This window comes from Rhineura floridana, chromosome 4 (genome assembly GCF_030035675.1).
Source record: "Rhineura floridana isolate rRhiFlo1 chromosome 4, rRhiFlo1.hap2, whole genome shotgun sequence".
NCBI lineage: Eukaryota > Metazoa > Chordata > Lepidosauria > Squamata > Rhineuridae > Rhineura > Rhineura floridana.
The window spans coordinates 189,692,482-189,707,130 of NC_084483.1; the positions used below are offsets into that span (position 1 = coordinate 189,692,482).

General features: G+C 42.7%; 1 protein-coding gene across 4 annotated transcripts in view; it reads left to right on the forward strand.

The window, feature by feature from the left end:
* Nucleotides 1–12,659, forward strand: part of ATL2 (atlastin GTPase 2) — a 51,837-nt gene extending 39,178 nt beyond the window's left edge. For 3 of the 4 annotated variants that reach the window (XM_061625608.1, XM_061625610.1, XM_061625611.1), the window contains 3 exons: nucleotides 117–188; nucleotides 4,869–5,300; nucleotides 11,371–12,659. In XM_061625608.1, coding sequence (XP_061481592.1) covers nucleotides 117–188; nucleotides 4,869–5,300; nucleotides 11,371–11,490 — 624 coding nt within the window. In that variant the 3' untranslated portion in view covers nucleotides 11,491–12,659. Of the gene's footprint in view, nucleotides 1–116; nucleotides 189–4,868; nucleotides 5,301–10,870; nucleotides 11,309–11,370 lie in introns of those variants that run through there. The other variant, XM_061625609.1, reaches the window with a different exon arrangement.
* Nucleotides 12,660–14,649: the final 1,990 nt, after the last annotated feature.

Below are 14,649 nucleotides of genomic sequence, written 5' to 3' on the forward strand. Positions count from 1 at the left end.
ATTTGTTTGAGAGTGCATCTGTTGTATTCCTATGATGTGTATGGAAACTACTACACAAAGAAAACTCATCCAGGCTGTTTAATGTTGCATGCTATGTTTTGTGTTTTTTCAACAAGGCAACAGCAGAAGCCAACAACCTTGCTGCAGTAGCTGGAGCAAAAGATTCTTATAACAAAGGAATGGAGCAGGTATCGTATTGATGTGAATTGACCATATGCTATATGCTTTTAGCCTAATCTAGGAAATTGCATTGCACTGGGTAGATATAACAGTTTAAACCCCATATACTAAGAGCAAATAGATCAGGATCTACTGGTAGATTTTGAAGTTATTTGCAGTAGATTGGCAAGGATTTTTGACTCCTAATTGTTTTAACAAAAATTGCAACTGAAAAGCTAAACTTGGCTGTTGCAATTAAGAAACCTTGGGTGGGAGGAAACCTGTGGTTGATTTTTGTGTGTGTGTTAAAGGACTGTGAGCTCAGTTGTGTTACTAAACACAGTTGTTATTGGCTGAGGATATGGTGAAAAGAATCCTGTTCCTTAATTTTGGGTGTATGATGCAGACACCTTAAGTCACTATTCTGCATCTGGCTCCGGTTGTGGATCTTGGGGTTCTAGTAAAAGGCAAAGAAGATCCTGCAAGCCAGAAGTCTGCCCACCCCACCATAGACCTTGTGAAGAATGCAGGACAAAACTGAGTTAAGAGTAGAATGTAGGCAAGGCTATGTCTCAAACGTCAGTGTTTGTATCTCAATTTCCCTCTTTACATCGTTGATAATTTAGGTGAGCTTCAGACCTACTTTTTTGTAGTAGGTTGAGTACACCAAGGTAAATTGTAGGAAAGACATGATTATGAATTGTGATTTTAAAGTTGGGAGGAGGTAGAGGATGTGGGAATGGAGTGGTCCTGCAGCCTGGTCACTTAAGCATGGTTATGTCTGCAGCATTCCTCAGATCAATTGCTTAGCTAGTATACTAGAAGGATCAGGAATGACTCTAATGACGTTATTTGGTGCTAAATATAAAAGTGATATGAAATTAACACATGCACAAGTGACCATCTTTCTGAGGGTACTGTCTGGACAGCTGCTACATTTCCTTTTTTAAAAGAGCAGTAAAGGAAAGCTTCCTCCTCCAGCTTCTTTTATTTTTACTGATTTAGACTTATTCACTCTTTTCTCCAAGGAGTTCAAGGTGGTATACATGTGCTCCCTGCCTCCCACTCTGTACTTGCAACAACCCTGTGAAGTTACGCTAGGCTGAGGGATTATTTATTTACTTATTTGATTTATATCCCACCCTTCCTCCGAGCAGGAGCCCAGGGCGGCAAACAGAAATGCTAAAAACACTTTAAAACATAAAAACAGACCTTAAAATACATTAAAACAAAACGTTAAAAACATTTTTTTTAAAAGCTACTTTTTAATTACTTAACAAAATGTATATATTGCTTGAATACAAAGACTAAGCAGTTTACAAAAAAATTAAAATTATCGATAAAATTGTTACAAACAAGTAATTAAAAGTATTTAAAACAATTAACACAGCTGCTAACTAAAAAAAAATTAACAGATATCTATGTGTCTGGAAAGGATTGCCTATACAGAAAAATTTTAAGCAGGCTCCAAAAGGAATACAGTGAAGATGCCTGCCTGATGTCAGAAGGTGGGGAGTTCCAAAGAGCAGGTGCTGCCACATTAAAAACAATTTCTTACAAGTGCAAAACAAGTATTATGTGGCACATGTAACAGTGCCTGTTCTGCAGAGTAAAGTGCTCGAGTGGGCACATACAGGGTAAGGAATTCTCACAGCAAAACTGGTCCCAAGCTGTTAAAGGCTTTATATACTAGTAGTAACACTTTGAACCTTGCCCTTGTAACAAATTGACAACCAATACAGATGTCTGAGCAAAAGTGTTATATGCTGTTATGGTCTCATCTCCGTCAGCAGTCTGGCTGCAGTATTCAGCACTAATTACAATTTCTGGGTCAAGTGCAAGGGAAGCCCTACATAGAGTCTATTACAGTAATCTAGTCTTGAAGTCACCAGTGCCTGAATTACTGTGGCCAGGTGCTCCTGGTCAAGGAATGGTTGTAGTTGTCTCACCAAGTGCAGCTGATAAAAGGCACTTTTAGCCACTGAGGCTCCCTGCACCTCCAGTGGCAGAGCTGGATCCAGAAGCACCCCCAGACTGCATATGTGCTCCTTCAGGGGAGTGCAGCTGCATCCAGGGCAGGCAATTTACCAATTTCTCAGACACAGGAACCACTTATCCACAGTGCCTCTGTCTTGCCAGGATCCAAGCACAGCTTGGTATCCTTCATCCATCCCACCACCGTGTCCATGCACTGGTCCCAGGTCCATATAGCCTCTCCTGATTAGGATATTATAGAGAAGTAGAACTGAATGTCATTGGCATACTGATGACAGCTTGCCGTAAACCACCTAATGACCAGTCCCAGCGGCTTCATATAGATATTAAACAGCATTGGGGATCAGATGGTACTCTTCAGTACCCCATAACACAATTGCCAGGGCCCCCCAAAACAATCACCCAACACTACTCTCTGGACTTGGTCTTGTAGGTAGGACTGGAGCTATGATAACACGGTGCCCCCAATTCCCATTCCATGGAGCTGGTCCAGGAGTATACCGTAGTCAGTGGTATCAAAAGCCACAGAGATTGAGACACAGGAGCAAGGTTGTACTTCCCTGTCTCTCTCTATGGAGGTCATCCATCAGGGCAACCAAGGATGATTCGGTTCCATGGCCAAACCTGAACCCAGATTAGAACGAATCTAGATAATCTGTGTCATCCAAGAATACCTGCAGCTGCCCCACCACCACCCTCGCTACTGCCAAGAAGAGAGTATTTGTGACTGGTCTATAGTTATTCAAATCCAAGGAGTCCAGGGCTGGCTTCTTTAGGAATGGTCTCAGTGCCACCTCTTTCAAGGCCACAGGGACCACCCCCTCACCCAGTGAAGTGTTAACCACACTCTGGACCCAATGAGTCAAACCCCATTTGCTAGCTTTAATAAGCCAGGAGGGACAGAGGTGAAGAGGGCATGTGGTTGGGCATGCATCTGCCAGCACCTTGTCCACATCAGTTAACTGCATAAGCTGAAACTCAATCCACATCAACAACTCCAGCATTGGTTACTTCATCTGAAATTGCAACAACAGCAGAGTCAAGGTCACTCCAAAGTCAAGTGACTCTGTCCTCAAAGTATGTAGCCAGTTGGTCACAGTGGGTCGTCAAGTCCTCTAGGAGGCCCCTTCACCACAGTGGGACTCGGTAACCTTTGAACCATTTGCAATATCTCCGTTGGCTGGCTACTACAGGATGCAATGCAAGCTGTGAAGTGAGCTGCCTGCGTGATTGTGTGTCCTAACCAGTGTTTGGTCAGCTTTGGAGCAAGACTTGCGCTCCAATCTTTGTCTGGTTTGCTTCATAGCCTGAATCTCCCAAGAATACCAAGGAGTCACTTGGGCTCCACGACACCAGAGAGGATGTTTGGGAGCAATTGTGTCAACCGCCTGTTTCATCTTGTCATTCCATAGTGAGACCAGGGGCTTCGACAGGATTGTCAGCTTTTGCTGCTGGAAAATCCCCCAGAGCATTCCGGAACACATCAGGTTCCATCAGTCTCTGAGGGTGGGCCATCCAAACGGGCCCACCATCCTTAAGGGGGGAATTGCCGCTACCAGGCTGAACCTCATTAGGCAATGGTCTGACCATGACAAGGGAATGAATTTCATGCCTCCTACCTTTGGTCCATCCCTCATATCACTTGGGGGGAAAGACTGCATCAAGGGTATACCCTACCTGATGTGTTGTCCCCATGGTTGTCATGGAGGCCATGAAGTCCCATGCCAGCCCACCAGCCACCTCCCCATGGATGATAAAGTCACCCAGAACTTTCCTGGGGTTCACCAACACCACACCAGAGACCACTTCAGCTAGCTCGGTCACGGATGCCACTGGGCAACAGGGTGTTCGGTAGGTCAGTAGCATCCCCAGTGTGTCTCTTTGGCCCAGCACCAGGTTGAAGACCCTCTAACCCCATCCCAAGATCAAGCGATTTCCTGGTGAAGGAGATGGTACTTCTCTGGACAATAGCAACACACACACTCTCAACCCCCTAGTGTAGCCTGGTGCTGTACCAGCTACCCGGATGGGCACTGCTGAGTTAGGTCAGGCCCACCCAGCTTACAGGTCTTGGTGATACATGCCAAGTCAGCCCCTTCACCCACTGTTATTATTATTGCTATTTATTAAATGTAAATCCTGCCCTTCCTTCCAGAAAGAGCCCAGGGTGGCAGAGGGCAAAACACTAAACATCTTAAACATATATATTTTTAAAAAAACTAAAAACGTCTTAAAGCAATTCTGAAACAGACGCAGACTGGGATAAGGTCTCTATATAAAAGGCTTGTTGATCAAGTTGTGGGTGAGCATGGCCTTATTATGGACTGACCTGGCATTCAATAATAGCACTACCAGACTAGAGGACTCAGCAGATAAGCTACTAGTAGCATCCAGAGGAGTGAAAGGGTGAGGCGGGAGATAGAGACCAAACATCTAGGTCTCCACCCCAAATAGTGGTCAGTCCCTCTACTCTGACTATACCTTTCTCTGCCTACCACCACTGAGATTTGGGCAACATCCAGATCCAAATATTTGAATAGTGACTGGCCCAAGGCAATCAAGTGAGTTTTGTGGCAGACAGAGGATTTGAACCTGGATCTCCCCAGTCCTTGTTACCACTAAAAAAAGGTGCAGCAAACACCTGCAGCAGTTGTACCTTGTACGGGAATTTTAGCTTATGTAAACTAATAAGCCAATTCTGCTCATTCTAACAGGTTTGTGGTGGAGATAAGCCTTACATTGCTCCTGCAGACTTGGAGCGAAAGCACCACGACCTAAAAGAGCTGGCCATAAAACAGTTTCGTTCTGTGAAAAAGATGGGAGGTGAGGAGTTCTGTCGCCGCTACCAGGAACAGCTTGACGAAGAACTCGATGAAGTCTATGCAAACTTTGTGAAGCACAACGATGGCAAAAACATCTTCTATGCTGCTCGTACTCCTGCCACTCTCTTTGCTGTCATGTTTGCCATGTACATAATATCAGGACTGACTGGCTTCCTTGGCATGAACTCAGTAGCTACCTTGTGTAACCTTGTGATGGGGTTAGCACTTGTCTCCCTTTGTACTTGGGCATACGTTAAATACTCTGGGGAATTCAGAGAAGTTGGAACACTCATTGATCAGATGGCTGAACTACTGTGGGATCAGGTTGGTATCTCTTTTATCTAAGAGTCTTCTTCCTTAAGCAAACTTGCCAACTTACCTGTTGTTGAGCAATAGTTGTATTAGATGCCTATTCTACATGAATGAAGCATAAACACATAAATAACAAACCAGTAGAAAAGAAGCCTGGTGGAAATAGCCTTGGAAGTCCACCCAGGATATATTTTATTATCTCAGTGCCTAATTATACAAGCAAATTTTGAAAATGACCAGAAGGCAGAGGTGTTCAAGTAAGTTGATGTCTCTTTGTCGATGAACCTTGTAGAGGTTTGGTTTAATCTTTTAAAGGTAAGTAAGAATTGTCTTTTTAAGGCAGATGGGTATTTGAACAGCCCAACAGTTCTGAATCTATGTTTGGTTGTCATTTGACACTGAATGGAAAATTCATGGAAGTCAAGCTGAGTACATATAGGAGGATCAACTTCTACAGCATAGGCTGGCTTGTTTATTGCACAGTAAAATCGACCATTCATAATTTAATATGGATCCTTGCATAGGCACAGGGAGAAAATGTTCATATGTTAAAAATTGGGATACAGACTAAGAGCATAACAATGTCAGTGGCAGACTTACAATGGGAATGTGACAAGCACCAGTGGAGTAAACCTTAAATGGGCACCTTGTCAGAGATTTTTCATATTATGGAGAGGGAGAATTGTGAGCAATTAATGGTTAGCCATTGAGCAATCATTGGTTGGCCTTCCTAAGGTAGGTATGTACTTCAACAATGGGCCTCCTAGTTCTTTGATTAAAGGATTTTCACATTTCTTGTTGATTAAAACCTTGTGCCTGAACTAGAAACCATTTTAAGCCCTGCTGCATCACTAATGGGTAACTGTACCAGCTTCCAAGACCATTTGAGAGCTTTCTCATCAGTGAATTAAAATAGTTTAAACTCTTAGCACAATCTTAAAAGTGAGTCCCGTTGTGTTCATTAGGGCTTACTCCATAGTGTGTTTCAGATTACAGCCTTAATTGGAAACTAGAGATGAAGAGAATCTGGAATTGGAAATATGTAAAAAACCAAATCCATACGCCTTTGGTAGCCCTTCACTGTGTACACATGTTACAAAGGGGAATTATGTGCCTACATTATTTAACTGAGACGGGACCCGGCCTAAGAGGCAACTTTTCTATCATTATTCTTGAGTCCTACTACATAATTGAAAGGATGTTTTTATATTGCCACCTGCTGGTTATCTGGAATTTTGCTGCCGGGATCAGCCACAGATCAGCTCCTTTTAGTTGTGTCAGTAGGAATATACTAATCTTTTAAGTTTAGGAAAAACTCTGGCTTTGGTGACTTCAAGTCTGGGACATAACAGATGAACCTTTGAGCCCACGTTCTTTCTAACAAGAACTCTGTGTTCATAACAATCTTCAAAGAAACAGTATTAGGATGTAGTGGTTATTTTTAAAAGTTTTATTGGCAGGGGTTAATTTGAAGCCCTTGGTTACCAAATGGCCTTCAAAGTTTTCATGGGCATTTGGTTTGACATGCCAGGTCAGTCCACAATAAAACAACTCTCATGGGTGAGATTGCTCTGACCTGGTATGCATTACTGAGACCTGGGTAAGCAAGCTGGGGGCCCAGACCTTACCCAGCCATGCCCACTTGGGTATTCAGTGCAGCACTAGTCAACATTGGAGACAGGTGGCATTGTGGTTATCCAAAAGTTCCATCACTCTTGCCAGGAGGCCAGTAAAGGTTGATGCGAGGGTTTGTACTTGGTACTAGGTTGCAGAGATAGGAGAGGAGTTTTGTTGGGCAGCGGGGTGGACAGCATAACAATAATGTCCCTAACTGAGCTGACCAGGACACTAGTCCTGGGGGAGAATTCCAGGACACTAATCCTGGGGGACTTCAACATCCATGTCTATTTTGCCTTACATGGGTCGGCTCAGGACTTCATGGCTGCCATGACAACTATGGCATTGTTGCAAAACTTTGTGCACCCAACACATATTGCAGGTTGTACCTTAGGTCTGGTTTTTGCTACAGAGGGGGCTGGGAAGGATCTGGTAGTTGTGGGGTGTGTGTGAACGGTTCCTTCTCTGGTAGGTTTGGATTGGCTGTGACTACCCCACACTTGCAGGAGTGGAGAGACTAGTTAGATTGGTCTGTCCCCAGAGATTAATGGAATCTGAGGGATTTCTGAAAGCTTTGAGGGATTTTTCAGGTGGCTTAGCTGATGTTCCTGCTGAGGTCCTAGTTTCACTATGGAATAATTGGATGGAGAGGGCCACTGACAGGATCGCTCCTAAGTGCTTTCTTCAGCCAGGTGGAATCTGGGAGGCTCCTTGGTTTTCTGAGGAGCTCAGGCAATGAAGCGGATTTTACCTCTGCGCTAGAGTGCAGGTGGTGCAAGTCCATCATGGATCTGACCAAATAAAGGTATGAGCACTCAGCTGTTCCTTCTTCAGGGCAGTGGCGACACCAAAAAGAGCACATCTCTCAGCCTCTGTTGCATCCTTGGTGAATTGCCCAGAGCTGTTTATAGTAGTAAACCAGCTGGTCTGGACCAGCATTGTATCATTGACAATACCAGTCACTAGCCTGCGGTCAGATTTGTGAATTACTTTGAGGGCAAAATCACTCTCATCCATACTGAACTTGATTCCAAAATTGGTTCAGGTCCATTGGAGGTCCCTAGAAAGCCATCAAATTACACAATGTGGGATCAATTTCAGTTGTTGCAGCCTGAGGGTGTGGGCATGATATTTGTGGTGATGAGGTTGACAATGTGCCCTCTTGATCCCTGCTGATGATAAATGGCTGATAAAATCTATTAGAAGACAGACTGGAGGAGTCCAGGGAGTGGTTAATACCTCATTATGGGAGGGAATCATGCCCACCACCTTAAAAGAGGCAGTGGTGCAGCTCCTCTTGAAGAGATTCCCCCTGGATCCAGAGTGTTAGAAAACTACTATGCAGTCTAATATTTCATGGACAAGGTGATTGAGAGGGTGGTGGCCAGCCAGCTGGTGTGCCTGAAGGAAGTAAACTATCTAGATACATTCCAGTCTGGTTTCAGGCCTTGTTCTGGCACTGAAACAGCCTTGGTTGCCCTGATGATGATCTTTTGATCCTGTTGGTTCTCCGTGACCTCTCAGTGGCATTTGACACGATTGACTATGGAGAGATTCATGGAGGTACTCTGTTACAGTGGTTCCATTCCAACCTGCAGTGTTGCTACCAGAAAGTAGCACTAGGAAACCATTGGCTTTTGGGGCCACATGGTCACCTCTTTGCTAGAATAGCTAATTCCTGCCTAAAGTCTGATATATTTCAAACAGTTCTGCTATGGCAGGGGGTCAGTCCTGACCTGCCCCAATCCCTATGGGCCAAGTAGAGAGGGCCACCTGCCTGTCAGTCCCCTGACATCACCATGGTATCATTTCCTTTGCCTGTGCAGTTTGAAATCAAACAGCACAGGCAAAGGCATGCAGGGTTTGGCAGGCACTGCTCACTGGTGATGTCTGCAAACTCTGCTTTTGCCTGCCTCACACGTAATGTATTACATTGAATGTAAGGAACGTGGGCATGGCTTGGGGAAAATGGCCTCATGGCTCAAATTAGGACCACGGCTAGACCTAATTAGGCCTACAGGCTGGAGGTTCCCAACTGCTGTGCTATGGCAAGTCTGCAGTGTATAATTTCCCATCTCAACTCAGTTTTAAAATCTGGTTTTCTAATAGAGGCTTTTCATTTGCTAAAAATGCATGATTTAAGTAATCCTGTTGAGGTCTTTCATCATCCATTCTGGTCTATTTGCTGTTTCTAATATAGGGTCTACAATGCTTGTAGCAAATGTCATGCTGCCTTTGTAGCCTACATGATAATCAGACAACTCTCCCACATACCCCAAAACCTGCTGATGCTTATTTCTAAGCCCTACCAGTGAAATTAAGAGTTGTATCCAATGGTGACTTTGCACTAGCAGAAAGCACTTCGACCCTTGCATGTTGGGGCACTCTGGGAGACACCCCAGAATCGTATGAGATGTGGCTTGGGGGGGCTGCTGCAGGTATGGGGTATCAGTGAACATGGGGCACACAGCCTTCCAGTAGTGCTGCAGGGTCACCAGTGAATGCAACATAATGTTCTAATGTGATGACATAAAAACATCTATAAATTTACTGAGAATGTTTTGTTTTTTAAATCTTACTGTGTCATCTCATGGAAATTACCTTATGTTGGCTTAAAAATTACTCCGTTCCTAGGAAGGAATATATAGGAAGCTGCCTTATACTGAGATGGGCCACTGGTTCATCTAGCTCAGTACTGACAACACTGATTGGCAGCATTTCTAGGATTTCAAATGTGGAATCTTTCCCAGTCCTACATGGAGATGCTGGGAATTGAAATTGAAAACTTCTGTATGCAAAGCAGATGGTCTACCACTGATAGCCAGACAGGTGTCATGAATTTGGGGAGATCTTTTTCTGTTTTTCAACTACCCTTTAGTGCAAGATTATGTGTTATAGAGAAAATATCTATCTTCTACAGAAGGGCCTTAGCTCAGGGGTAGGGCATCTGCCTTACATGAAGGTTCCAAGTTCAAACCCCAGCATCTCCAGTGGGAGTTGGTCAGGAATCCTGTCTGAAATCCTAGGGAGCCACTGCCAGTCAGTGTAGATAATACTGAGCTAGGTGAACCAGGGGTCTGACTTGGTATGGCAGCTTCCTATGTTCCTAGGAGTGATGCAAGCAGAAGTTACACAGCTCTAAACCTGGCTGCATATTTGCTGAAGATAGAGGGAGGGCTTTAATAGGGAAGGGCCATCAGTGGTACAGCATCTGCCTTGCACTCGGAAGGTCCCAGGTTCAATAGGACTGGAACCCTGTCTGAAACCCTGGAGAGCCACTGCCAATCAGTGTAGACAAGACTGTCAGATGGGCCAATCGTCTGACTCAGTGTAAGGCAGCTTCCTATGTTACATCCCACCATGACTTTCATGATATGCTCCCTACTGTTAGGTTGTGGTACTGAATCCTCAAAGCTATACTCCAGATCTGTCATTAATTTGGTTTGTCTATTCTAAATCTTTTAATGTTAATCTAAGTAGCTAAAAACTATGGTAGGGCAAATGGGACAAATGAGACAAATGAGCTAAGCGGAAGGCACATCAAACAAATCCTCATCGCCACCATCTTCCATCTGGAAACCTATGTCCTCACTGTGGGAGGCTGTGTGGATCCAGAATTGGCCTCCACAGTCACTTACGGACCCACTGTTAAAGACCTTATCTTGGAAGATATTCTTACTTGGCCATGAGTGATCAATGAATGAATGATTCTGGGTTAAAAGGTAGGTGCTTGTCTGCATGATCATCATGTAAAGTTTGAAAGCAAATGCTCTCTTGTCCAGTGTCTTAACAGACTTGACTACTGACCTATTCTAAATCTTCCTATCTCTTTGTCTCTTTCTTTGCCTCTTTCTTTGCTTCAGAGGAGTCCCAAGAAGGTGAGAATATCAGTGGGACTGTCTTTAACATTCAGACTACCTCCCCCATTCTCAAGTGCTTTTCTAACAACTTGCTTCATGTTTTAGGTGTGTTCCAAATTCTTTGAAGTTGTTAGACGTCGAATGATTCGCCGTGCTATTACCTCTGCACAACGGCAGCTGCTCTCATCCAACAATAACAAGAAGAAAAATTAGCCAGTATTTTTACCCTTTTCTTTCTTGTATCTGAAGTGTTCACACTTAAGTCATACTTACAGTAAGCAGGACCATCTGGGCTACTTTAAATGATATAAAACAGACTGGGTTGATGCTGCATTATAGGGTATGAAATTGCACCCAGGGTTCTAGGAACTGTAAAGTGATTTGGATTCAGTCAGTACTGCACAGGAGGAAAGTACTTAATACTCAAAATTATTAACCATCTGCTTGTAGCCAAACTTACGGTTTTTGTTTTGTTTTGGTATTGTTACTTTTGAATATGTTTCAACACCATGATTTTAATTTCCCCCCAATTTCTTTTTTAGTGTTTCAGCTGCTTAGGGTTTTGTGTTACTTTTATTTATTTTTGTGCATTTCTCATACTGCAGGTAATAAAACCTCTTGGTGATAATTTGATTGAAGATACCATGAGACAATCGGTTACAAACTCTCTCAAAGCAGGCCTGACTGAACAGATGTCTCACCATGCCAGATTAAAGACAGATTGACCATTCATCTCATCTGCCTGCCCACCCTAGACTTGCTTGCTGTACAATGAGAACTCAATAAACCAAAGTTTACACTTGACTGTAGAGAAGTAGTTTAGTCTGACTGCCTCCTCAGTTTCCTGCCATCAAATTGTGGGAGGGTGAGGGTGCAGGGTAAGAAGTTCTGATGGCTTTTAAGACTTTCTCCTTTGCTTATAAGATGCAGCCTTGTGTCATGGAGACATGAAGGTGATACTAGTGTAATGTGTGCCCAGGCGTAGGTGGTGTGGCCTCTGTATTGCAGAAACACATCCATTGTAAAGGGTTTTTCAGGGAAGTAATTCATCAAACCTATACAAAGAAATCTTTTAACAGAATGTATGTAGCCACACAGTCTCTCTAAAGGTTTTAACTATGTGAACACTTGTAAACCATTAACATGAATCCAGTTGGCGTATCAGCAAGTAGCAGTCAGCTGTGAAGTCATGTTTGAGCCACTACATTTAGCTACACCTTGCTTTACTGCCTTTTCTACCAGTATTAGCCAAGCGCATGTGTATTCTCCATGGAAACTACATTTAGAGATAACTTTCTTGATTACAATTACCTCCAAGTGTACATTATCTTGCCTTTTTAAATTTGGAGACCTTGTTCTACAGGTTATGCGTCTTCAGAAACACGAGCTGATTTTCTCTGCAGTTTTAGCCTTCATGTATATATAATGCCATTAATAATACTGGGGGGAGAAAATCTATCCAAAAACAAAGACTGATGCCTACAGCTACAAAGCAATGAGTTAGGATTGTCTGTACAGTGTGTCTAGTTATTTTTTAAGAAACCACAGGGCATGTAAAAATATAAATATATAAATACAATTTTGTATCAAAGTTTTGTAGTTTATGGCAAAACCTGGTTCTGTGATAGGCGAAGTACAGTCCTGTAAAGGAATGTTTGTGGCTCATGTAAATGTGTGAATGCATCAACATGATCTGGAGTTTTTTGATATATTTGTGATATTTACTTGCCTTGAGTACTGCAATCTCACCCCCATGGGAAATCAGTGGGAATGTGTGTTGTGAAACTTTGTCCTCAGTTGCATTTTAAAGTTATTTCCTGTAATTTATTTTCTGGTACGTTATTAAAATCAATTGTGTATATATGAAATTAAACTCATGATTTTTATTTGGAAATACTGATGTAACTGTAACTTCAACAAAACTTTAGCTGAGGGCATGCTTCAAGCTTTATACTTAACTGACAATTAAAAAGAAAGTTTTGTAGTTGTGAAGTATAAGAGATTACAGTATGGGTTTCTTAAATTAGGAGACCTTGTTCCCAATGTGGTATCCCATGGGTACCAGTCTGCTTGATGCCTACAAAGGGTCACAGTTAAGGAGCCCCTCAAAAATGTACCAGAGTTCTTGCTTTTCCTGTTTAGTGCCTGTTTGCACTGGCTTGGCCCCTCCTATATTGAACGTGCCTGCATCTCCCTGGATGTCAGGATTGGACTCCCTACCTCTTGTTCTGGTTAGAGGAATAGAAATGTCTGAGTGTGACAGTAGCTGATACAGGTACCATTTTCCCCAGCTGACAGATGTGGCCCTGTCCCTTTGCTTATAAAGGGGTAGCTATTCTGTTATGTCATGCCCCTATAGCACTTTCTCAAAACTCAAAATGTGCCTTCTGGTCCTAAAAAGTTGATGACCTTTGCTTTACAGGGTAGGCTGTACTAGCCTGTTTGCAGGAATCTACCCTAACTGGTGGAAAGTTTGGCTACAATATAGCACTCCTTCCCTCTGCCTTCTTCCATTACTTGTCATGTCTTCAGACTTATAAAAATAGGTGGCTGTAGCAGAATGGAATTACACACATACTTGTAAGTGCTTACAGGGGCTAGAACTACTCATCTGACCTGTCTAAAAGTACTGCTGAAGCCATGTTGACTAGAACAAGGTGCTGGGGCTTTTTCCTTGGATTTTCATGATTGCTTATTAAATATAGCAACAGAAACAATGCAAACATAAAACTCACTGTTGCAATATGGGGAAACGTTCTACTAATGGCTACCTCATCATACATTCTGGCAGCATACTACATGTATACAGGCTGAACTACGATGGATTACATCCAAGCAGTATGATCAAGTCTAGAGGGAGCATATGAATGTCCATTTTGTGTAGTTTTCAAAAATGTGAAGTGACAAATAGATTTAACTCCCAGTGACTCACACCTTCCATTTCCTGACCATTCTGCCACCTTCAATCCTAGGTGAAGGTTAGAATAGCTCCCTAAAATTTCATAGCAAGCTCTGCAATAGAATTTAGTAATAACCTACCAGAACTAGCATTAGAAGCTAAAATAATGAAACTGAGGTTATACTTTGGACACCTCATGAGAAGAAATGATTCACTAGAAAAGACAATAATGCTGGGAAAAACAGAAGGGAGTAGAAAAAGAGGAAGGCCAAACAAGAGATGGATTGACTCCATCAAGGAAGCCACAGACATGAACTTACAAGATCTAAACAGGGTGGTTTATAACAGATGCTCTTGGAGGTTGCTGATTCATAGGGTCACCATAAGTCATAGTCAACTTGAAGGCACATAACCTTTTTCTTGACTTACCTGTCCTAGGGACTACGAGATCCAAACCATAGGTATTAAGAGTGCTATAATTGTTATATCTGTAAACTGTAACAAGGGACAGACTCATCTAACATGACTACTATACTAATTTATTAACACTAGCTTAAAATCATTTAGCATTTAACTCTCCATGTTTGTAGAAAGCAAGAGTGTACTTTAGTTTTACAATTTAAAGGACCAATACAGGAGTGTTTAGAACCCCACACAGCTGAACATACTATCTTGTTAAGATGCTTAAAATAGGGAAAAATAATCCCTATTGATCACACATTCCTCATGTGGGACTAGCCCTCTGTTCCATGCTCCACTTTCACTGGAGCTGTCTTTCTAAAAATTACCTCTACTTGGAGTCTTAAGTAGGAGGGTAGTATTTGCCCATCACTGTAAAACAATCAACCTTTTTGGCTAGTACAACCAGAGTTGTCAAACTCAGTTTTCTAAATTGTTTTAAAGCCAAGGGCTAAAATTAGTTCATCTCAATAGCTTTGTAACCAGTTTGGCACACATTAGTTCAAGGCAAAAAAAATTAAGTTCT